This window comes from Bombus terrestris, chromosome 3 (assembly GCF_910591885.1).
Source record: "Bombus terrestris chromosome 3, iyBomTerr1.2, whole genome shotgun sequence".
Classification (NCBI taxonomy): Eukaryota; Metazoa; Arthropoda; class Insecta; order Hymenoptera; family Apidae; genus Bombus; species Bombus terrestris.
The window spans coordinates 3,434,495-3,458,965 of record NC_063271.1 but is presented as its reverse complement, the minus strand read 5'-3'; the positions used below and the strand labels follow the sequence as shown (position 1 = coordinate 3,458,965).

General features: G+C 38.9%; 3 protein-coding genes and 1 long non-coding RNA gene across 7 annotated transcripts in view; 1 reads left to right on the top strand and 3 right to left on the bottom strand.

The window, feature by feature from the left end:
- LOC125384709 overlaps nucleotides 1-7,112 on the top strand; it is a 121,467-nt gene extending 114,355 nt beyond the window's left edge. Inside the window, exon 3 of the long non-coding RNA XR_007223413.1 lies at nucleotides 6,413-7,112. This is a non-coding gene — a long non-coding RNA (uncharacterized LOC125384709). The remainder of the gene's footprint in view (nucleotides 1-6,412) is intronic.
- The window catches only part of LOC100645483 (somatostatin receptor type 2), an 84,119-nt gene extending 75,572 nt beyond the window's left edge, over nucleotides 1-8,547 (bottom strand). The window contains exon 1 of the mRNA XM_003394343.4: nucleotides 8,211-8,547. The gene's annotated coding sequence lies outside the window, so the exon portion shown is untranslated. The remainder of the gene's footprint in view (nucleotides 1-8,210) is intronic.
- Nucleotides 8,548-15,585: 7,038 nt separating this feature from the next.
- LOC100647569 (coilin) lies at nucleotides 15,586-17,445 on the bottom strand. 2 transcript variants are annotated; one of them, XM_003394201.4, is made up of 6 exons: nucleotides 16,984-17,440; nucleotides 16,678-16,916; nucleotides 16,479-16,583; nucleotides 16,087-16,394; nucleotides 15,920-16,025; nucleotides 15,588-15,835 (listed from the first exon to the last, which is right to left on the bottom strand). In XM_003394201.4, the coding sequence occupies exons 1-6, from the start codon at nucleotides 17,214-17,216 to the stop codon at nucleotides 15,672-15,674; spliced, it is 1,155 nt and encodes a 384-aa protein (XP_003394249.2). In that variant the 5' UTR covers nucleotides 17,217-17,440; the 3' UTR covers nucleotides 15,588-15,671. The 2 variants fall into 2 exon arrangements, with proteins under 2 accessions (XP_012176075.2, XP_003394249.2); XM_012320685.3 differs by having other exon boundaries at nucleotides 15,586-15,835; nucleotides 16,087-16,583; nucleotides 16,984-17,445.
- A 283-nt stretch (nucleotides 17,446-17,728) lies between these two features.
- LOC100647689 (ras-related protein Rap-2a) overlaps nucleotides 17,729-24,471 on the bottom strand; it is a 28,713-nt gene continuing 21,970 nt past the window's right edge. For all 3 annotated transcript variants that reach the window (XM_012320686.3, XM_012320687.3, XM_003394202.4), the window contains exons 2-4: nucleotides 21,867-21,977; nucleotides 20,476-20,899; nucleotides 17,729-20,316 (exon numbers count right to left, since the gene is read on the bottom strand). In XM_012320686.3, coding sequence (XP_012176076.1) covers nucleotides 20,017-20,316; nucleotides 20,476-20,899; nucleotides 21,867-21,961 — 819 coding nt within the window. In that variant the 5' untranslated portion in view covers nucleotides 21,962-21,977 and the 3' untranslated portion in view covers nucleotides 17,729-20,016. The remainder of the gene's footprint in view (nucleotides 20,317-20,475; nucleotides 20,900-21,866; nucleotides 21,978-24,471) is intronic.

The following is a 24,471-nucleotide window of genomic DNA, read 5'->3' as shown; positions in this document are numbered from 1 at the left end:
CCGGTTTCCAGGAGATAAAGAACTATGCGTGTCAAGTCGTTTAATCCCACGCCGCGACATTTACCAGAAAAATGCGTTCTTCGATTTTTATAAACATTCCCCGAACCCGGACTACTTTTAATCCTTGGGTTTCCCTTCCCATTTACGTTGAAATAGAACGTTCGTCTAGCAACGTAAATTGCGTGTCTAGAAAGCTTGAAGCTGAAACGTGTTGCGTGAATTTAGACAGATTGAGAAGAAGTAGAGCGATTGAAAACACGTGTTATCATCGCGAAGAAACAAGAAGAGCGAGGTCTATTTTTATTTCCATAAATCAACGTAGGCGACGTTCTATCTTGAAGTGTTAGATAGAAGATTAAATACCTCGGGAGAATGAAATGTTATGATCAACCTCATTGTCGCAGACCAATTACATTCTACTCTTCGACCTTCTCAGAATTGAATTTTCTTTTTGCCTATGGGAAAAATATTTTTTTCAGCGTACAGTTAATGCTACGAACTTTTTCCTATGTTACGTTCAATTAACGATTCGTTAAAGCACAATGTTGCGTTTACCACGTATGCAATATGAAAGGTGAAATGGTGAAAACTTTGTCCCAAACATATCGAATCCACAAAGACCCAAACACGTATCTTTCCTATGACAACTCAATAGCAAACGTGTTATCAAAAACACATGTCGCCTGCAACATCTCACTCTCTATTCCGGTATTACAATTCTCGTCGCGACAATATACAGACCAGGAAACCAGACGCCATAGGAAATCGATCCGAAATCGATCTCGGATACAAAAGGCGTGAGCGTCACGTCGTTCGTTTGTGACGCTGCGCGATCGCAAAATTTAATATACCCGCTAGTAAGCGAGGCTCGTCGACACTCGAGCGACCTGTTCTTTTCATCAACGAATTCCAAGTAGATTTATCGTGACTGGAAAGAGTTGGGTAGCGTGAGCAATGGATCCTGACTGACCCATCCCTTGTGCTGCCGACGGTAACCGGTGGCTAATAAGAGAGGGGAGGGTAGAAGATAACGCTGTGGTATCTTCCGCGTGTGTCCGCGTGGACGCGCGTCCGTTCTGTCGACGAAACGAGAGGAGAGGGAGAACGAAAGCAAGCGGAGAGACGTCGGAGAGCTACCTATGGATACCTATATGCGGGTCATGGCGCATGTCAGGCCCGAGAGGGTGCGGCAGAGAGTGGTACACCTCGAGGACCAAACCGCACCAGGGCGGATCCGTCTTTTTCTATGCTCGATCGTGTTTTCGCTTGTACTCGACTGCCGCAAATCCTCTGGACGCGAACGCTCTCTTTAGCGGTGGCCGCGTCTCGCTTCAACGTGTGCCAGCTCGGCTAAATCTCGCTGTGCTCGTTTCCACGCTCGACACACTTTCTTTGTTGCCGGCCGCCGATCCCTGGCAATTCGGCCATCGACGATTTTCCACCTCTCGTTTCCACGTCTCTTGCTCTTTCCACGTGACTCCAGTTTTTTTCTCTTCTCTTCTCTTCTCTTCCGCCGCTTTCGTTCTTCCGTTTCTATATACACGCGTCCAACTTTCAAACGCTTTAGCCCTTTGCAAAACAGAGAAATTTCCCTCCGTTTCGCCGATCGACTTGCCTTTTTCCCGCAATATCGTATTCCGCTTGCTTCCATCTTCTCGTCTTCGTATCGTTACGCCGAATCTTCTATCGAGTGTCCATCGACTTATCGAGTTTAACGTGCTACGTTTTATCTCCGACGTATGGTTCCTCGCTCAATTTCTTCAATTTACGCTGGATTCTATAGCCATAGTCTTTTTCGGGTGAGAATGGATACGGTTAAGATACGACGTTCCGATAAGGACCGGTTCCTGGTACATTTTCTAGCAGAAATCCTGGTGTCGCAGATACCCTCATCGGCTTATTCTTCGATTTCATCGACTACGTGGAGTCGCTTAGGAAACCAGTATCGCAGGTTCTTCCTCGGTTTTAATTGGCACTTCGCTTTAATTTCTTCTTTAGAGATACGTGTTATTCCTTGCTGAGTTTCTACGCGAGCTCTTTCGCCAATCGCTTCTAATTTCATCCAAGTATTCTTATAGCCACTTCTTTTAGTTTGGATTTTGGTTTTAGAACGGACAGTGAATTCCTTCCGAGTTCCGACCGAAGCTTTTGTGACTCGAATTTCGATTAGTGGTTGCTCGATTTACCACTTACAGTTCTGAAAGAAACAAAGCATCAAATCCCGGTTTATCCGCGATTCGTTGCCAGGGTCACGCGGGAAGCCGACTTGTCGAAGACGCACGGATCCGACCACCCTAATCTCGAAGCGCGAGCGAAATTTTTACGTAACGTTCGCGACAAAGTTTTTAAACTTCTCTTATTTAGAGCGATTGGTTTCTTACTTCACCAAGATATTGACAGTAAGAAGTTGTTTTTTACGTCATCCGCGTGATTAAAGCTGCCGAAGTTTTGCCATTATTTGACAATCTAACAAGGAAAACGTCTTTTACATTTCCATTGTCATCCACTGAAACAAACAACGAAATTTACAAAGTGCAATCGACTGTAAGGAGGGAAATATAACGCTTGAGAGCGCCGTATCATCAACCTCGGAAGTTCAACTAAGAAATGTGCAGTCAAAGAACACCTCGCTTGGATATTTCTCTGAAGATCGAACAGGGTTGTATTATAGTTAATGTGGCGAATTCGCAAATGATCTTCCTCGATGAGCGAACAGATCGAACAGATGAATTAATATGGTTTCTTTAAGCAGCCGGATCTCTGTGAAATCAAAGGTAAAGGAAGTTTCATTAATGTTAGAAGTTTGACCTGGTTTCCTGCTTGCAGTCGATCTTTTGTTTGATCGAAGCAATCTTCCTGACCGATGCAAATCTACAGGTATATAATCGTAGAACCTTGACTGTTTTAGAGCGAGGCAATTTGCTGGCAATTGTAGATAGAACGACGGTTGATAGCATTCAAATATTCCAGCAATATGTCAATTTCGATGGGCTGCATTATTGGGCGTCTGCGGAACTACAGCGAGATGAAAGATGGCCATTTTGTGCGATTGTTGAAATAATATACGCGTTCGAAACGAAGACAAATAGAGGCAGCTGTACGACAAAGGAATTTCTCGTAAAATACGAGTATAAGAATTAGAAGATAAAAGTTCGAACGATGTAACAACCGTGTTTTTGGTATCGCGAAATCAATCGAGAACATAACACAAAATGCTTTTTTTATTTTTATTGTATCGCGAAACAGTGCCGGGTCATGATATTTTCGAATCAATCCGAGTGACGAGAATATTAAACGGCGTTATTCGAATGAAATCTGGCTTCTGTCTATCCGATATATCCAATTTAATATTTGGACAATTCTTTTTGTTCCGCATAAAGCGCGAATATTCTGTCGGTGTTCCATCTATGGCCAGCGGAAAAAAATTTCGACTATTCAATAAAGAAACGACGTACATGAAACCGCGATATCCCCCGAATGAAGCTCTCCAGCTTTTCAAGCGCGAAGGAAACGATTTTACGAACGAAAAGACCACTGGTGATATTAATTCGAACGAAATGCTACGTTCGGGAAAGTATTACGCTCGTGTATTCGAGCTTCTGGGTTAATTGCAGTTTCAAATTATCCGCAGCATTTAAGTGACTATTAAAATCTCTGAATCTAAATTTGCCGCTTAACTGTCGTTTAATCATTCGCCGAGTCCGGCAGTAAAAATAATATCCATTTCTGGAATATCGAAGCCAATGAAATTCCAGTGTCAGTTTACTCGCTTGTATCTTTTCTCTAACACAGACCAGCAGTTCGAGAACGTTGTTTCTCTAAACAAATCTATGAATAATCCTAAGCCTTTAGATTTCTTGCGTTTAAGTCAACTTATCCTACCAAAAGAGTTCGATAATTATTTATTTATTTTTATCGCATTTTATTTATTCTAATTATTTATTTTTATTGTTTCTCTCATTCAATGAAATTTATAACAGATCTGCCAACTAGGAACTGTAACTAATTAACCTGTAATTTCATACAGCTCTCAAATATCATTTTAATTGGTCTCTGCCACGCGTATATACATATTCTATATTATAGAATTTCAGTACTTGCATTGTACTCTGGAATATATTAATAATCACAAAAGAAAAATATTGAAATTAACGATAGCCATAAAGATAGCATTGATATCTCTCTATATAGCGAAAGTTATTGGTAATAATCAACGTGACTCCATTTCTAGTCGAGCCCCTTGGCCCATGACACAGTAGTATCAAGGGCCTAATTTATGGCACCCTCAAGAATTTATCGCTCTTTCTTCTTAAGTTCCATGATAACAGAAAACCGAACGACCATTGCAAAAGCTCGAAGCTTCACGTTCCCTAACGATACTTTGACAACCTATTTTCCTAATGAACAGTTTGTCCCTCGGAAGAAACCTCGTTACGATCGTCTCTTTAATCATAGATCAAGCAAACCTTCACATTCTCTGGCAATTCCACAAACAGCCTATCTTTCTTATGAAAAAATCGCCAGAGAAAGGAAACTATCTGCTTCTTCTATTAGCTTTTCTAATCACAGACGCGACCAAGCGAACAAACTTTAATTATCGGACGTGTAATGAAATTTATAGGTATAATTATGATATTTCGAACGCGACAGGATCGATCGAAAGTTACGCAACATTTGTCGGATCGTTCGACGCATATTTATCTAAGCGTATTCGAGTTCATAGGCGGATCAGAGCTGTTGCTCGAACGAACACGTATCCTGGTCTGTGATCTCGATTTTCACGCGTTATCGTTCGCGTGAGAATGAGAGCAAAGAAACGAAGAGGATGGAAAGTTATAACGCGAAGGTTCGATGCTTGCCTGGAAAATAGTCAGGGACCTGCTGCCGTTGACGTGAGGTTATTAAACATTGAGCGGGTTATGTAAGACGAGTGACAGCATCCTGACAGCGGACGTACTTCTCGCGAGTTTCCGCATATGCATAGTAGTACTCCTGAGGTTTAGTGGAAACTAACTAACTAGATAAAGTTTTTATACTATTTTTTCGTATATCTGTTCCTGAGCTGCCAAACCACACACGATGCGATCAAATTGAACCTTATTCGACAATTTGAATATCTCGCGACTCTAATTATCATGTTCTGGGGTCAATCTTATTTCTCTGGAATTTAGCTTAGTAACTTCAATACGTGACAAATTCGTAATTATTATATGCTAAAATCAATTTTATTTCCGCAATGATACGAGCAAAACAGTAGAAAAATATAATTGAAAAATTTATTTTTCTCGCTAATTAATTAGGTAATTAATTCTAAGGATTTCATTATTTTGATTATTTTTTGCCACGCTTTCGTTATTTCATATTTTTAGGGGTTTTCTTAATTTTCCGAAAATGCGTGAATCTCTGCAATCTGCTTGTACGTATAGCAAAAGAGAAGTTAATGAAAGTTCGTAGAATTGAAGTGTAAACTAAGTTTCTAATTTAGCCGTTTCCAAGTATTGTAGCAATTAGTTTCATCATCGATTCGTCCCGTTATAACACCATAGATAGAACTTGATATAGTGTTACGTAATTTATAGATTCTTTTTCCAATCGATCCAAGTCTCGTACATACGCATCACTCTTGGCTAATTGGAAGCAACTATACGTTAAATTTGATGGATATTTACTTAATCGTGACGAAGCATCGACGAAGGGACACGTCCATTCGCCCCTCAGGTTATTCGTCCTCGTACATGCCATGATGTTGAAAGTTTCATATATCGTATTAAGGATGCTCTTACCTGAAAAAACGACGTCCATTTCCGATCGTCCAATTTCGAAACAACGCACTCTCTACGACTATCTCGAACAACGGTATATTTTAATCTCTCTATTCTTAAAATTTATTCTTTCATCTACGTATATGAAGTTGAACTATTCACCTTGGAGCAATCGCAGGAATAAGATTATCTATGCAGTAGAGTTCTAGAGAATAGTGGAACGGTATCTCTGAAATAAATATCTTACAACTTCAGTCGTTTAAGTTGATTCAGGTATGTCTCACTTGGATAGTAATTTCTTCATTTTCAATGCAAACAGCCTAATTAATATCAAAATTAATAGTTATATAAAGTTATATAAAATTAATAGTTAATTAATAATATACTCGACATTGCAAATTAGTAATAGTTATAAATAGCATCTGAAAATTCCTTCGATTAACCGAATTTAATCTAAAATTCCATTATAATATCCTTCATCCCTTCACCTTCTATTCCCACCGAAAAAAAAACTGCTTTAATCAACCTACACATGAAACATGAAACATATTCTGCAAGCATCGTACTCGCGATGAGAAAAACGAGCGAACAAGCTAATTTTTTCAAGCTAAGGGCAAACACATCTATCATAATGTAACCTGTTTATGCAGTGTTCTCGTGACGTGCCAGCATCCAGCGACAACGTTGAATCGTGTGGCATTTTACAGAGGTTGATCTACTTCGCAGCGGCGACACGAACCGAACATCGCCAGTGCTTTCCCATGGCTTGGGGGAGCTTGCGCCAGTACGCGACAAATAGTAGGAGAAAAAATGAAGGAAAAATGACAACACAGTGGTACTCGAAGCTAGAGTACAATAAGAAATGACCCAGAAAACGATAGGAAAGAAGGGTTAAGCAGAATGACTGAGCAACGTGATGTGAACAACGAACATGCACAAAGTGTACGATGAAAAGACGTATCGAGGTATGGAACAAGGACAGTCAATTATTTCCCATCTCCGCGTACATTTGTGTCCGAACGAGGCGTGAAATGTCGCTTTGATAATTTTTCACCCTGTATCGTGCTTTTAAAAATGTTCCAACTGTTGGAAAAAATTTCAAACGCAACGAAATGTTTACGTTGAATTTGTTTCGCAAGTAGTTTGTTTTAATATTTATTGTAATGTTGAAATTATAACTGTTGGAAAAAGTTTAAAGTAGAGCAAACTGTTTACGTCGAATATGATCAATCTCGTAAACAGTACGGCCCGACATTTTTCATAATGGAAATCTCCATCCTATATCGTGCATTTAAAAACAATTTAGCTATTCGAATAAATGCCAAATGGAATGAAACGTGTACGTCATATTCATTCAGCCTTGTAAACAATTTGTCTTCATATTTTTACATCACAAGTATATTCTTTATAGGCTAAAAATGCAACGTGAACGTTATTTATCGTGGTTGATCTGTCTCTCCAATCTGATGCTCTAATATTTCGTAGTAAATCCTAAACTTTCTCGAAAAACGCGCTCGAGCTTTGTAGCGCTGCGCGTTAGAACGATAACACTTTATCGGGTCACGTCAAAAGGAAATGTCGATGGAAGTTTCCCGTTTCCCCCACCTCGGTGGACAGCCCGTTGAAATTTTAGTTTTCGCCGAGTAAATAGAAATGGAAAGCACCGACGTGGCCACGGTACACGTGGAGCTTCAGTCAATACACCCCCTTTGAAATCGTCGAGGTTAATAAGAACAAGCTGTTTTTTACAAGCTTCTTTCGACCATCAGTTTACGGAAAGTAGCAACGTTTTTGCGGCTAATTTTTTAATTTCCTTATCGATCGTCCGATGTTAAAAGAATTCTGAGTTTTCTAGCAAATAAATTCCGGACGATGAAGCAGCGACGTCCAGTGGAATCATCGTGCATGCAACATTTGTGTCACGAATGCTCCGAAACGTTCGTTCATAACCATATGAATTATTCAGGTCCGTGTTTCTTTCCTGCCACTGAAGTACAATTTCCGCGCGACGCTCAGCGTCGCATAAATAAACGTGTCACCTCACCGCGTGTCTTCCAGTCTTCGTGCTTCACGATATTATTTTTGGACCGCGGATGACCGACCAGGAAAAAAAGAATCGATGTCACGGTTCGCGTGAAGCGTCCGTACTCGTGTTCCGTCCCTTCACGCGTTTTACGAGACAGCGGCGTCTGTCAACGACCTGTTGAAGCGGGAACGTTAACTAGCTCGCGAAAAATTATTGGCCCGTCGGGATTCTTCAAAATATACGATTCAACCTCGATCCTTCGAAACGTGATAGCCTCGTGGTCCATCCCCACGCTCCGAAGTTGCCCGCTAAATTTAAGTCTCCTGACCCGTTCTTAATGTCTTTGACCTTAACATTCGGACCATTTAACTTCGACGTCGCGTGACTATTAACGATACCGCTATTATCGTCGTTTCTCTTACCTTCTCTGTTCCTTTAAATCCTGTGCGGCAACATGGATCGTACCATTTGCCACATCGCGTCTTTCGTCGTTGAATCGAAACGGAATGCTATATGGGGAGAAGAATCACGAAGAGTAGGCGAAGAAAATAGTCCCGGAACTGTCCGAATCTCGTGCTGGCAACAGAGTCACGTGCACAAAGGGTAGTTGGGATGGCGCACGACAGCAGCCGAAATTCGTAAGCACTGGAGGATTGGAGCGACAAGTAGAGAGGAGCCGTGTCGTCGCGACGTGTGGACGCGCACTGCTCGAGAGACGCGGACGGCACGGTGTCTGGGCGTCGCGACGACGGCAACGAACACCACCACGACAACCACGACGTCGACGTCGGCGGGTGCTACTAGCGGTCGGTGGTCCAGGGACGTACGGCGGCTGCGCAGGCGCCCCAACAATTCTTCGACTCTGCCTGTCCGATTAAATTAAACCTAGACTTTTGTCTTCTCTTTCTTCTCCTCTGTTCTTTCTTTTTCCCTTCGTTTTCTTCCTCGGCTCGCTCTTCGATAGTTTCTTCTTTTCTCCTATGCCTACCCTCAGGGACTTCCAAAGGTTGCTACCTTCAAACACCTCTTCGCGTCACGCGATGGAGATTACCGGTTTTTGGGTTGCTTCCGGTGACGCCGGGACAATAATCTCAGGGGAACAGTGCTTTCAACAGGGAGTAGTTACCTCGCCTCTTTTCTCGTGATCCCATTGCTTGATCTCTCGGATTTGTCCCCGCGTTAATGATAACTCGTTAATTGTAACGCGCTTTTGGCATGAGAAGAGAGAATAACGACGAAGTAAATAAATTAGAAGGGCAATGACGAGTTGTAGAGGGAAGTTTCTTTTATTTACACAGATAGCCACGCATCCCGGATCAATTCCCTTGAGTTAAATCAAGAAACTTCGCGTCCTGCGTCATATAGACCTGGAAATTCTGTGGTAGTTGTTCAGAGAACTTTCTCAAGTATTAAATAACGTGCTGTAAATCTGTTCAACGAGTCAGCGACGTGCTATTCATTTTGAGTAACAGATTTTAGTGACTAAGAAGAATGGTTCTCGTTTATTGAAAAATACTATTGTTTTGAATTGTAAGCGAATATAAGTAGTGGGATATCGACAGTGAGGAAATTCACAAAATTGCCTATCATTGTATATTAAATTAAAATGATAATCTTATCTTAAATCTTATTTTAAAATGATTATCAACTTGAAAAATATCTCTACTTCGATGCACTAAACCTGAAGAAAACCAAACTTCTGCAACAACATATAGTCTGTCCTCCATAACACCTATCCGTAGTGCCTATCTTCCCAAACACAGCGCATAAGAGAGATTCAACAACGATATCCAATGTATCGTTCCTCGTACACTGTTCCAGCTGAAATTTACGAAGCGAAGATTTTTGCAGACACGAAAGTCGTGCGACACATACCGGACGCTTTTGTCATAAAAATTCGACTCGGTGAACTTGGACGTCTCGACAAGCAGCTTTATCTTCGACCGCCGTTTTACCGACGTCGTTCAGGACGACTTATCGATCCCCTCCGGCAGTGATCGTGAAGAGAGTCAACTTGCATCGCGCGATCACGTGGCCGCAGATAAAGACCATGGATGTGCCGTTGCACGTTGCATTATTCTTATGATTTCCATAAAATCCAGTCAGCACACACGCGCGCGCGCGATGTTCAAGAAGCAATCGTGGGTTATGAAGAATTGAACCTGAATTATAGAGTACTTTTTCAAAGTAACCCATTGAGAGGATATACCGTGCTAGATGCAGAAATAGACACTTTGCATTCGTGAAATTTTTAGTGTTCAGCGAAGTTACGCGAATACCCCGGGAATGCACTTTGCCAAAGTGGCGCAGTTTATTGCCAGCTTGAACGTGGTTTGCTTAAAAATACCATATAACGATGTATTGAGGAAATTCTCGGTTGCGTGAATAAATAGTTACGTTCGGAAAATTCTCGGTGACAAAGATTTGCAGTAGATAGTTGAAGAGGAATTCCATTTGAATATGTACTCTTTGGAAAAATCAGAGAAATTCTTTCATTTTTATGGCCGTTTATCGAACCCTATGAAGGGGTTGGTTTTAAAAATTTTATATGAAAAGACTACGATAATTTGCTTCTCGGAGTAATTGTAGGAACTCGATGTAATATTTTGTCGATTATTCTTGCCATTAGTTTTAATCCTTTGCTTGTTTGCGAGCGTTTTAACATGCGAAAACATCGGAGGGCAATTCTTTAATGGAAGGTTCAGCAGCTCTTTCAGAGGGAACATCTCGATCAAACTTTTTCAAGATTATCATTCAAGCCTTTTGTCATGGAGAAAGTTGCAGGATCGCAATTCGTCTTTGTAAACTAAATTTTCTTTAAAATGTAAGACCATTAAAGCGTCGGAATTGAGTTATGAGATCGTTAACTGACTACTTCCTTGGGGGACGTGTGCGGTAGATGTCAATTTCCTGTAAATCTCGGAGAAATATTGCCTGAAGCAACGTCGATACGAGCAACAGAGCTTTTTTAGCACGCATTTTTGTCGGTGAAGTAGCTCGTCGCGTCCAATATCGAGCTGGACTACTGTAAATCTCGTTGCGAAGTCTCGTTGTATTCTTTTCGAATTTCATCCAGTTACTGAATTCGCGAGTTATAAACGTCGTTTCTTTTTACTTTTCTTAATAAACGTGTTTCCCAAACGAACTTTGCGCGAGATTACCAATCGAGAGTTGATCGTGATATCTCTTTAATAAACTGAAACGAAACGAGAGAACCGTGCTAATATCGAGATGTGTAAATATGATTTCCAACCTCTCCAATCGCTAGGATACGTTTCATTTGTTAATTAGATTTTTACGGTCAAAGTCGTGGACTATTTTTAACGATGACTCCGCGGCTTCGCTATCGATTTATTCGACTTTTTGCGCGTCGAATGTCGAATGTCTCTCCAGGAATAAGGTCATCCCTAAAAGAAGCTTTTGCCGGACGAGAAAAAGAACGCGAGGAGAGACTGTCGAAGCGTCAAAACGTTCTGAACTCGCTTCAATGTCGTGTTTTTCTCACCGTTTATCGAAATAGGCGGAGGACTTATGGATAAGCATCGTTCGTGAACATAAGTACGACACGAGTCGTATCGAAAACATTTTACAGTAATATTCGCTTCAATTTACGACGTGCTCAGCAGCATCTTTATCCCGCTTTTCAGCGTGAACTTTGCTTACCTCTCATCCATAAGCGTAAACATTCGTCGTTAAAATTTATAACGGCCAATCTCCGGTATCAGTGCTTCTCGAGTAACAGAGATATTAAAATCTGGATCACAATCCTAACGAGCGTTGTGGAGAGACACTAGTTTATTCAAAATCTAGCCCATCCAGCTGAGGCAGGTGCAGACGTACGATACCGTGGCTTTGTGATTTCGCAACCGGTGACGCAGGATTATATTTTTAATAATGCGATGCATGCAGACGTAAGATTATACTGCTAGGAATATTATATATTATACGAAGGTGCATAATCGCGCAATATTATTATCATACAATCATAAGGATGAATTTTATAGGAGATAGTGCGTACTTAAGTTTTGTAAAAGAAAAATTAGAAAAATAAGTGCACTCAGCAGCAACTAATTTTCAAATGTATGTAATTTGTGTTCTTTTTTTTATTTTGAAACTGTACGGTACAGATTGGTCAAAATTTCATCGCTATCTCGTCGTAACATTGATTTTTATAAAAACCAAGTGTTACCTTTGTAACTCTCCTTACAATTTAATTTAGAGAATTGCCAGATCTTTATAGGCTGTCTCAATGACTATATTATATTTCATCTGTTAGTACGGACTCTTGTACCATATCGATCGTCCGCGCCTGGTTTCTAATACCAAGAAATAATCTCTTCTCCAAAAGCTTTTTCAAAAACCCCGATAAATTACCATCTCTCCCCGTAAGAATCCTGAAACACCGTTCAGTTACGTGCGTAGAGGTACTCGCGTGAGAATATGCGGTTGCTCCAGCTAGGGTAATGGGATGAAATTTCCATGAAAGGTTACCCGGACAAGCTGGAAGCCTCCAATCTGGTTGGCTTCCTGCTCGCGCGACGTGCTGTCGTATCAACTCACGGATATGGATGCAATCATCTCGCTCACCACTGTCGAACAATTGGCTGTTTCGTCAGGAATCAGGCGAATTTACATGAGAGATCCTTATTGCATTGCAACTCGTAGAAAGCGATCGAATCGTCTCGGTACTTAAGGAAAGCTGCTTACTCGTAAAATCCTCGTTGTGTAGCACGTGGTTTCGCGAAAGGAGGATTAAACTTAAAAGGAACGCGGTCTCTAGCAAGGTAAGCGTTTAGATCTTCTCTGTGTGTAACGACGAAGGGAAGCTTTCAACTTGGGACCAACAATTTAGGGAAAGTTCCTTCCACTTTCTAATGCGGAGGCACGTGATATTAACAGGAAGAAGATCGTTAAGGAGCCGGGATCGTCCGAACTTTATGAGCTACATTCTTCATGAGCGACAAGTCCCTGTCAGAATGTTCTTCAGCCATAAACTTAGTCGATACTCTCCCTAGTTGCTCGTCTCCGGTGCTCGTAATTTTCTTCGCGAGTTCTTGGGGAAATCGAACACCTCGTTACAGGTGACACGGAAAGTTTGCTCGTAAAACGTTTGACACTCCCGAAAGCAACGTGAACAAGTTCTTGGCTGGCTGACTTTGCGGAATTAACTTTGAACACCGCCACAGAAAGTCGCTTTTCGTAACAGTATTCTCTCTGTTCGTGATTTATCGTTCAAACGGCAGACAACGCTTACTTGTTACGAGAAAATCGCAAAGTATGTAAAACGTAATCGAGTTGAATTTAAACTTTGATCGAAACGTTTATACGATTCTATTTATCACATTGATGAAAATCGACGCCAATTGGTTTGCTGTACGGAAACATTCAGCATTTTGAAATTTCAAATTTACCTTGAGCAGAATGTAGTGAGCGATTCGTGCGATTAAAACGAATTTAAAATAGAAAATCACATTACCCGTGAATCTTCTAAAATATCCTCTGTTTCGAGAACGACCGCAGAAAAAAGGTAAGCAAGAAATTCGAGGTTACGTAACCGTGACGCACCCTCCCAGCTGCAATTTAGCTATGAATAATTCACCCTCGGAGAATAGAAATAAATCCATCCCCTTACACGGATGGATCCGTGTAGTTAAATCTACGTCTGAATTTACTCTTGTGTTTTTATCCCGCGGATTATTCACATCCCGAATTACCAAGTCACCGTTATACGATCAACGCAAATATTTGTACAGTACAGTACTTTCGCGGTTAAAATTCCGTGATCATTATCTTTGTTCATTTGTCACTCTTCAACAAGAAAAAGGGGAGAAACATAGAAGGAAACGTAAAAATCGTGAAGTGGGTGAAATTTGGACGAGAAGTATGCCCTAGATCGTCTGCCGAAAGATTAATTGAATAACGAATTAGATTTCATCTATAGACGTTTGTTATTGCTAGCTTTCTACTTATATCTATAAAATACCGCTTCGATACGCGGGGATTGAGTCCACATTCAAGATTAATAGCAATAGATTGTGGTGTCACCGTTTATAAGCGAAAAGGATGGCACCGAAAACATACTCGAGATTACGAAACACTATAACGTCAGGATTCTTCGAAACAAATTAATTTTTATCGTTTTATTCGGTATAGAGCTAATGTATCATTGGGATTAAATTACTACTAGGTGAAACAAAGGGTACAACGTGATGAGATGGATCGCCAGCAATTCGAGGAAACTAAGGAATAAGAAAAGAAGAGAGAGGAAGACAGAGATAGAAATAAGATGAAAGCTCTACAGCTAATTGTGAACATTCAGTTCGCTAGGTCTTTAATCGTTTTGTTACGAAGAACAAAGAGAATCGGTTAAGAGATATTAAGTCTACAATTTCGTGCAATGGCGCAATTTTCTTTGTATGCGGGTTATTAATAGCGCAACTGTTATGCGTATACATGGCCGTTCGCGGGAGCAAACCGCACGTTCACGCTGCTTTCTATTAACTGGTATTAATCCCAGGTATCTCGTTTGCGTTCAGATTTGTTATCAAAGGCTGAACAACTAGGCGACGACGCGACGTGCTGAACTGGAAATGATAAAACGAATTTAATTTCGAACTACGGCATCGTATAGAATCGTACGAGTATACGTCAGTTAGCTATTAATTAAATTGAAATTTTAAAGAATATCTGCATTTGTTTTATGACGAAATATACGCTCAGTATTATGTAGTTTTATTTAATATAAAAACTTTTTTTTAATAAGCGAACATTTTCTGTTATTACTTGCACAAACCGTGGGATGGAATACCTGAAATTTTGCATATTATAAATATACATACTTTAGAGATGATCAATGTGAAAGAAAAGAAAAGAAGCTTAAAGCAAAGTTGAAAGAAATGTTTAATTCTACGATTACAAGTTCCAAAGCTTTTTCTTTTCTTTTATGATTTTTCTCCTTGTTTAACTCTGAATTTATTGTCTTAGCAATATAGGAACAACGGTCAAGTTCGCAGAAAAATAATTCGTCCATTAACATTTTTAGGTTGATTTTTATTAAAAAATTTGTTAATTAAAGATTGTTAATAAAAGATAATCATTTAATACAACATAATGTTCTAAAGAAATATACGTATTTCTATAAAGACTAATAAGAACAAACGAATTACGCGCGGAATTGTAAACTTGCGCAATATTCCCTACTGAAATCTCATTGGTGGAATAAATTTGTATCAGCCAATCAGAGTGAAACCGCCAGAAATGTTTCTACCAACCGTCTTCTGCGTGTGCAATTGTTTCAGTTTTTCGAACGTGATGGATGCAGTTGTGAAAGTGAATCAAATATAGCAATAAAACAGGAAACGAAAAAAAAATATAGAAATATTCTGTTTTGCGATAGTGTTAGAGTGTTAAGAAATAAATTCTGTGAAATGGTATTAAAGATTTAATCAAAAACGAATAGACATCGCATGTATGTGTCGACACACATGCGTCGTAGTAAAATTGTATGCATCGTACAAATTGTCACGCATTATTTACGAGCTTTTAAGTTGTTAATTCAATGTTACTTACTATGTTTAAGTGAAATTAATTAAATTTATTCTGCGCTGTTCTAGTGTAAAGTGAAATTGAAGTGAATTGTTCAACAATAGCAACATAATCTAGGATTAACGTTCACGTCAGAAACGCTGTGTTTAAGCATTGCAAGAAAAAGATAATTTTTATAAATCGCGCTCTTTATTTCAAAAGATATTTAATATATTCACATATTTAACATATTTAATTTTATTTAATATTTTTAATTTTATTTAACATATTTAATTTTATTCTCAAAAATATTTAGTTTAAAACATATAAAAAAATGTATGAAATTATTAACTAAGTGATCAGGAAGTCAATGGAAACGAATATTTAGTGTTTGATGCAGATATTAGTCTAGGTTTCATTATTTGTGCATAATTTAATTTAATTGTATCATTCATCACACATTCCTCTGACTCTTCCATACAGTTAAATTTTCCAACTGGCACTTGCACTTCTGATAAGCCTTCTGCACAGAGAAATGTTAGATCATAATTAATAAAAAATATATAGGTATATCTTCGAGATACATTAATGATATAAAATCACATACGTAATATTTTAAAGATGTATAGTGATTTTTCTGGATTACAAGATACAACTTCTGCAACAATAAAGTTTGATATTTGTGGTGTAAAATCCGAGCCAATTTTGAGCATCTAAAAATGAATTTCATGTAAAATTGTGATTAAAAATATAATTAATATTTCAAAAAGTTACCTTAAATGCTATAATATCATTAATTTTTGGTTTTGTTGTCATGACTGGATATGTTTCAAGGTCTGCACTCACAAACTCTTTTGATTCTCCTAATTCCTTAATTGAAGCTATACTTTCATTGACATTTGCATTGACTCCATTTACTTCATTACTTAGATGCTTTGCATTCACTGTGTTCTTTACCCTGTTGTTCTCAAAAGTAGGTGGAGTAGAATTATTAACCATTGATAATAAATTTGTAAGTTCATGAACAGGTGATATAATAGTATGGGCTCCTCTTATCGTTTCTGGACATGTAACCGGATTTTCTAGACAAATTTTGTCATCAATATTATCAAAACGAATATGTTTACCAAGGGGGACAACTTTAGTATTTATAACATAGGCTTTACTAGATTTGTCTTCTTCGTTTAGCACTGGCTGCTCAAGTTTTGAGCTTCTCCGTCTTCTTGCACGTTTTCTCCTTGCACATACATAAGGAACTTCTGTATCTGTACCTGTAATACAATACAAACAAATAGGATTTTAATACCATAAATAAGTAATACTACACTTTTGATTCAACCAAGGTGCTTATTTGATTTTACTTACTTTCTTTAGAATTTTGCGATTTGTCTGTCATATCAGCCGAACATTTCTGTTGCACAGGGCTTGACTTTGCAGAAGGAGAATTTATCGATGCTGATTCAATTCTTCCTGCATCTGTAGAACTACTTTCTAGCTCTTGTTTACTTGTGTCTATTAATGAAACTGGGTTGCTTATGGATAGCTGATTTGTCAGTTGAATACTGCTTAGTTGAATATTGCTTAGTTGAGACGTAGGTAAAACCCTGCAACACTTTGACTGAAATGATATATTATTAAAATATCATATACCTTTGTTGCAAGAATTCTTACAAAACTGTTTCATTCTCCTTCAAAATTCGCATGTCCTCGTTAGGTGGTAAATATTCAATTTCATTTAGAAACAAATCAAATGGTTCATTAATGTGGAACAGTCCTTGAATATGTCCTTTTATATCCTTTATATCTTTCATTTTAGTAGAGTCAATAAAAATCCAACAAAAGCGATGTAGATCATTACGGTATTTACACAAATCGAGTTTAATACGGAAATTTGTCCGATTCATATTTTCTTTTAAGGTTATGCTTTCACTGCTGAGGTTATGCTTTCACTGTGAAGGTTACATGTGCCGCTACACGTACGCATCATGTACGCATAAACGTGTGCTCATGTGTATTCAAACGCGTACCGAAAATTATTAAAAAGTAAATCAGATGTATATGCACAGTAATAAATTTAGGTTTTCTTATTGCATTTAAGAATATTGTAGAGGTAAAGTAATAATTTAATCGTTATATAAAATTATTGACTGTCTATCGATAATTACCCTTACTGTAATTAATCTTTGATCTTCGTAAAGTCGGTATTTCAGTTTCCATTGAACAAAATTTCAACACAATACTTTGTGGACAATATCATAGTACAACAAAGTACTACGTTTAGTACTTTGTTCGTAGCTAGTAAATGTAAATAAAAAAACTTATCAGAAAACTAAGCTTTTATTGTATACGTAAAATACGTAGAAAAGTATCTTATATATTATGAAAATTTTAGGGGATAAAATGAAACAAAACAAGATTATGTGGAAGTTAAATATGACATCCATCTTTTATTTAATTTCTGGTAACACAATGATATAAAGTCAAGGGCTTAGACTACTTAATAATTTGTTACCACATATTTTTTCCACAGCTACGCTAAAAATAGTTACAGTCGTGTTAAGTGCAGTTTGCTCAGAAACTCCATATAACGTAGATTTATTGTACGTGTCGTAAAATTCTTTAGATCTCCGTAGTGTGATGATAAGATTTCATTTATTAAACCGATTGGTCTAACATTAATCTAAGTAACACGAAATAATGCTATTGCACAGGTCAGGCAAATACACGATTTCAGCAAAAGATTTCGTCTATAATAGATAATCTTGGAGCGATTAAATAGCTTTGATCTCAAACTGTTTTACATTCAAATAAATTATCTTCTTATCGTGATGTGCGATATTTCATAATCTTTGAACGCGTTAAATTACGTGCTGACCCGCGGCTACTTAATTACAATATACCTATGTAAAATTATACCCAATGTGGGTTTCGATTCAACGAGATATCCACATCACAATGCTCTGTTATTTACATAGACTTTCTACATTTACACTAACGTATAGGTATTAGTTTTGTATCTGAATAATAGATTCGAAAACGTGACACTTTTCCACAAACGATAAATTTACGTATCATGCGATAACGCGAAGTAATAAACTTTTGCATCTAATCTTAAAATCAATGATCGTTGCATAGTATTTCCTTTAAAATTTATAGACGCCTCTATCTCTGTTACCTAATTACGTAAACAGAAATCGTGCACGCTACTTTCTCGTTATTAGCAAGTTTACCAAGTACAACGATACTACTTAAAAAGCTATAGTATTTGCAATCGATCAGAATTTGTACGCGGTTGTTCGTTTCACCTGAACATTATTGTACTCACGTTAACTCAGGTTCTAGGCAAGGCAATTGTGTACAATAAGTTCACGATCATCGTAATTGACAAATAAGTCGATATTCCGTTTTTCCAATACGTCTCGTTAGAAGTATCCATATGTCGTAAATAACGAATAGAACGTTTCTTCTAACGCGATATATCGCGCAAACTTTTTAATCCATAGATCAAATATGTGTATATATATATGTATGTATATGGAAATGGAAATTATATGTATATATATATATATGTATATAGAAATTAACCTCTTTAATTAAACGATATATATGGTATAAAGAACAGCGTAGGCAAGTGCTTGATGTAAGATTAATCGACTAGCCAATAATGCTTTATAAAATATTGTTTGGCCGTTGTACGTGTCCGTAAGTGGATAATAAGATAGTGAGTGGGCAGTGGGAAACAACCCTGAAATAGGATACCTTTGTAAGATAGTTTGATATATTTGTAAAAATGGAATTCTACGGTTTGATAATTCGGAATAATTATGTTAACAACAGCATATGTGCCGTTTGGATCAGTTTACATCTCATCGATCAGCAACGTCGAATAAAATCTTTAAAATCATTTTGCATCGAGAAAGGAGAATAAGGATTTTTTTTTCTCGATTGCGAATGAGAACCGAACCGACTATGTCACAAGGAATAATTATCGCTGTCAGCTTAATCGCAGAGTGTTCCATCGATCTCTTCGTGTTGTTTTCTTCTACCTTGGAACAAGAGCTTCAAATTTTTCGGGACATATGTTGTAATCAGAGGCGAAATAGAGACACATCAAGTACGTTGACTCGCGCTACTCACATCGAATTGTTGAACGATAAACATGGAATAATTGAAACTCGTTTCTTTAAGAAAATTAGCTACCTAAATTTTTCAAGGTCGGACTACGAAAACCACGAACGGTACGATAACCGTACGAGAATTATAAAGTTTCTAATCGAATAGAGGCCATTTCTAAGATAAGTGTTCTCCATTTTCAACTTGAAATTGTAGGCGGAATCTTCAATTCGGAAACTATGTTATTTTGTTTTAGCTTTCGATAACCTCAACGATATCGAATGCTCAGCCAATGAAAAAGAAGAAATTACCGCTAATGCTGAATTTCCTTGGCTAAACGTTGGCCTTTATCTTTTCGTCTACGACATCTTTAGCCGTGTAATTCTTTCGATCGGCCATTCGACGATAGATCCGAAGCGTGTCGAACGTGCCGTACGGAGACGTCGGGACGTCGAGCGGGAAACATCGATCGATCACAGCGAACGGAATCGCTAATAGAATCGTCGCGGCATAGCTTTGCCCTCGCCCTTTCGATTCCCTCACCCTTTCTCTTTTAGATCAGCTTTTGGATCAGTAGCGACGAGAGACTCTTTACGATAGAATACAGGAATTCCTCTTGGACTCGGAACGTTCACGAATCTGCTGCAAATGCTGTAGCTGCGCCGGCGATGGAACGTGAGCGCTGCTGCTACGGGAATTCAAATGCTGCGGTGGTGGCAATGATTGCCGGCGACGACGTCTCAACGCTGGGCTCAAGTTGTATTTTAGTTTCGCTTGTATCAGTAGTTCCTTAAACACCTGCGAAATGTTCAGGTTCTCCTTGGCGGACACTTCTACGAAGCCGTTCTCCCATTTCATGATCACAAGTTCTCTCGTGCTGTCTGTATCCACCTGGAACAGGCGTGTAATATAATTGAAATACAAATTTAATGTTTCATATTCAAATTTCCAAATGCGAATTTTTCAAAATCAGACCTGTCGATATCAAATATGGAAATTGAATGTCATAGACGAAAGAACTCTGTCGCATTCGGCCATGATAAAAGTTACCTCTTGTGCCGAGTCGGTCACGTCGACTTTATTGCCAACGACAACAATGGGCACGGCGCCTTTGGTGTTTAGGATCTGTGTTCTCAGAGTCTTCACCTCAAGGAACGTGTTAGCATCGTGAATATCGTAGACGAGAATAAACGCGTCCGCAGACTTGATGGATAGGTCTCTCATAGCCGGAAACTCGTACGAGCCTGAGGTGTCCAGGATGTCGAGCGTCAGATGTATCCCGGAAACATTGAAATCACCGTGATGCATCTCTTCTACCGTTCGCTTGTACTTTGGCGTGAATGTGTTGTAGAGAAACTGGTTAATTATAGCGGATTTGCCAACTTTCGCGGCTCCCATCACCACGATCTTGTGTCGTATGGAACTCTCCACCTGTTTTCCACCGCCGCTGTCTGACTCTGACAGTCTCTCATTTCTGAAATATATTTAGAAATATCCTCGATAGAGTCTAGCAAATTATAAGAAACATTGAAAAGATTGATACGTAACGTACTAATGAATTTATTTGTTTTTTCATCTTCTTTCGCGTAACAGATATACTTTGAAAAACAGTTAATAACAGGCTTGTACCTTAGAACGAAACACAGGGGAGAAATAAGAGAGCCAACTGCCTCATCTCTAAGGGGATAACGTCCTGACGAAGAGAATAGTGCTAATGAACATTGAAGATCCCCTTCACTGTCTCCGCGCGTTATTGAATATATGTTTTGTATAGGAGCTGTCTTGAATTTGAGTCGCTATTAGTCCCCGGAATATCTGCTCTGTATAGAGCATGCAAGCGAAGATGGTGCACCGGTGCTTTTGCATGCACCAGATAACAACTGTTCCTAAGTATCTCCGTAATCATCCACGCTTATTACGAGTAGAAGTCAGACGCGGTTATTACCGAGCGTACAAAGGAGAAGAGCGCGAGCTTCCCTTTTTGCGAAGACTAGCCACAAAATTAAAGCTCGACCTAGCTTAAGAGCGAGTCAAGAGGAGGTCAGGGGATCGAAGAGGAAGAAAGGGGAGCGAAAAAGAAGAGGAAAAAGAGCAGAAAAGAATGGTTGGTGCTTGGAATTCGTTTCGAGAACGATGGAAAACGCACTTTCGCCCGTAAATCGTTTTGTTCTTTCCCATGGGTCCGTGTAATTCTTTCGTTTGTTTCGTATTAGCGGCGATAGTATATTTCGCGAATGCAGGAAGGAAATCAGTCGACGCTTGTAAACGTAGCGTAGCTTCGTTCTCTGTGAAACAAGAGGAAATAGAGGAGCACGAAGAATACGGATAGAAGTACCTTAGGGGCAAGAAAAGGAAGATTCTCCTTTTCTTGTCGAGGCGAAGGATTTTCGAGCGCGAATAAGACAGATTTCGAGACGCTTGAAAAGTATAAATCTCCTTACCTAATGTTTTTCGTCGTTCCATCTTCCTGGCCCTCTTTCAACGACGACGGTTGTAGACTGAAACGACGACGAAATTGATGCCGACCTTTCATCATTTGTGCAGAGGTATGCCTATAAAACAGACATCATGAAAACGTTCGATGTATGAAGAAGAACAAATTTAATAAAGGCTAATTCTCGTAGGGTAACGTTTTAACGATGAAATATCACTTTCTTATGATTTTGAGGAATTACAAACAAAATGTTGCGCCGATCGATAGCAAAGTCACGCGGCGTTCAAAGAAGTCCAAGGTCTATCGCGTTCTGACATCCAGCGTCGTATCATTCATGCAAAATTGTGGTTCTTTCGTGGAACGGCGAACGCGAAAGTCGCATGGGAGAGGCCGATATACCGTTCGTTATTACGTTACAGATCATCTGTTTTGCATTGTGTATGAACTGAGTTGCTCTACGAGAAATCTCTTTAAACACCTCCGACGCGTATAACGCCAGCGTTAAATTTAATTCCATAATTTGCCTTTATCTTTCGTCGCTGACTTTCAAAATTAGTTTGCATAATTTATGGGCGTTGGAGACAGTTAACGTTGGGCGACACTCTACGTTCCACGGCGCATGCATGTGGTTAAAAGTTTCGAACAGCTGGCACAAAGCTAGTCCATAGGAGCAACCGCGACCGATTGATCCACCTACGATAGGCAGATAGATGTTCACGTCTCTTCTGATAAAGTGGGGCGAGTCACACGTATCAAATATCGTATCGATCGACCTGGCGACTTTAATCGTGCTACAACAATCCCGATTGAGGAAAACCGTACGAACCAATTCATTACTAGAAATCCGCTAACTTCTTTCGATTTCCATAACCGTAATTTCCAGGAAAACCTTCCCAGGAAATTAAAGAAGGATGAGCCACGTTGGTTCAAATGAGAAATTTAAGGAAAGAAACGAATTTTAAGCGACTCGAAGGAAGCGTTTACGCCTTTATTGAGCAAGGGTGCTCGTCTGTGAACAGGTTTCGAGAGATCGCGTTGAATCTGAACGTCGATTCAGCTAGTACAATTTCCGTCCGAGTGGATCGGTAACTAAATACGATTAGTTTCAGCTGATTCACCCTTTATACGCGTGATAAGCCGGTATTAAGACACGAGGATCCTTTTAGGACATAGGTTTATGGTGGGCTTATTAATTCGCAACCAGCCAAGAAAATTATTCGCCTTGATTCTCTCGCAGCTTATACGTAACGTTCGTTCAAGGCACTTTCTAATGGAAATTACGAATACGCGGAATTTATACCCGTAGATGTCGTTTTAAGTTCTTCGCCGCATTCGGCGCTACTTTCTTACCCCATGGTATTTTATATAACAACTTTCTCGCGAATCTTTCTTCTTTTTTCTCGATTTTCCCTGCATTGAGAATTCTCCTCGCCAGAAGGAAGCGCGTAATTTGAAATTCTTTCGGAAACTTTTTTATTTCCATACTTAACGAACTACGAAGTTCGGTGGGAACGGATATCGTGAAATGAAAGAATATTCGTTAGCGGTTGTCCAATTTTTCCACTTATATCGCGATTGGTTCCAATCCGAAACGTAGATTGTAAATTTTCTTAACTCTGCTGTGACCTGTTAATCTCTATTTATTTTTAAGACTTTTAATCTTTTAAGAAGTCGTTTAACGTAAAATTGGAACAAGAAATTACGCATGCCAGTAACAATTCTTGTATATTTTGCTCGAACTAAAGATGATTCTTTACCGTTGGAAAGATGCAATTGGGTTGAAAGAACGTAACGGCGTTAAATGCGCGTTTAACTTTGGATTTCATTCGCGTAAAATCGTTCCTTTATTAAAAAAAAAAGCTCTGGAAGGCATTCATAAGTGACCTTTTATTCCTCGGCGTAGGTGACATTTTCTGATCTTGTCCAACCGATTCTTTATTTTCTGTGAATAAACACGTGAACTTGCCGCTATTTACGTTCACAGTCGCGTAACGCAATTTCCCATCTGGATAAATGATACGCGTGTTTCACGACATAACGTGCCTGTTGTGTATGTATTTGCTCGGGGACAAGACTTCGTAGATCGATAGAGAGTTACGATAATTGCCAAGCAACCGCGTGAAAACCTCGCTGATATCGTCTCCGATTGTTTTGATTGTACTTTTCGAGTTCGGTGCAACACCAGGCGTATTATCAGCGCGATATTGTATTAGGTCGTAATATATCAAATGTTCGTATTATTCTATTATGATAAATATGTTTTCCATCAGAACGAGTTTACCAATGAAAATACTGTGTTGCTGTAATTGACACATATGCGCCATCGAGATCTGTATAATGTTTTTAATACTATCGTGGAAAAATATTATTCTGTTAGATATTGTAAAATCTATATATCCGTTTATTGTGAATATTAATATTGCTAAGAGGAAATAAAAAACTATGTTGGAAATTTAGGACTTAGCGCCTGGAAAACGAATAGTATGTTCGTTAGTAGTAATTCCTTCAAATATAATATTAATATTATCTATGACTTTGGCCACGAGGTAATTAAATTCATATTCGTAAAGGAAAATGAATTAAATTTTGTACGTATCCATTATATTATTGCA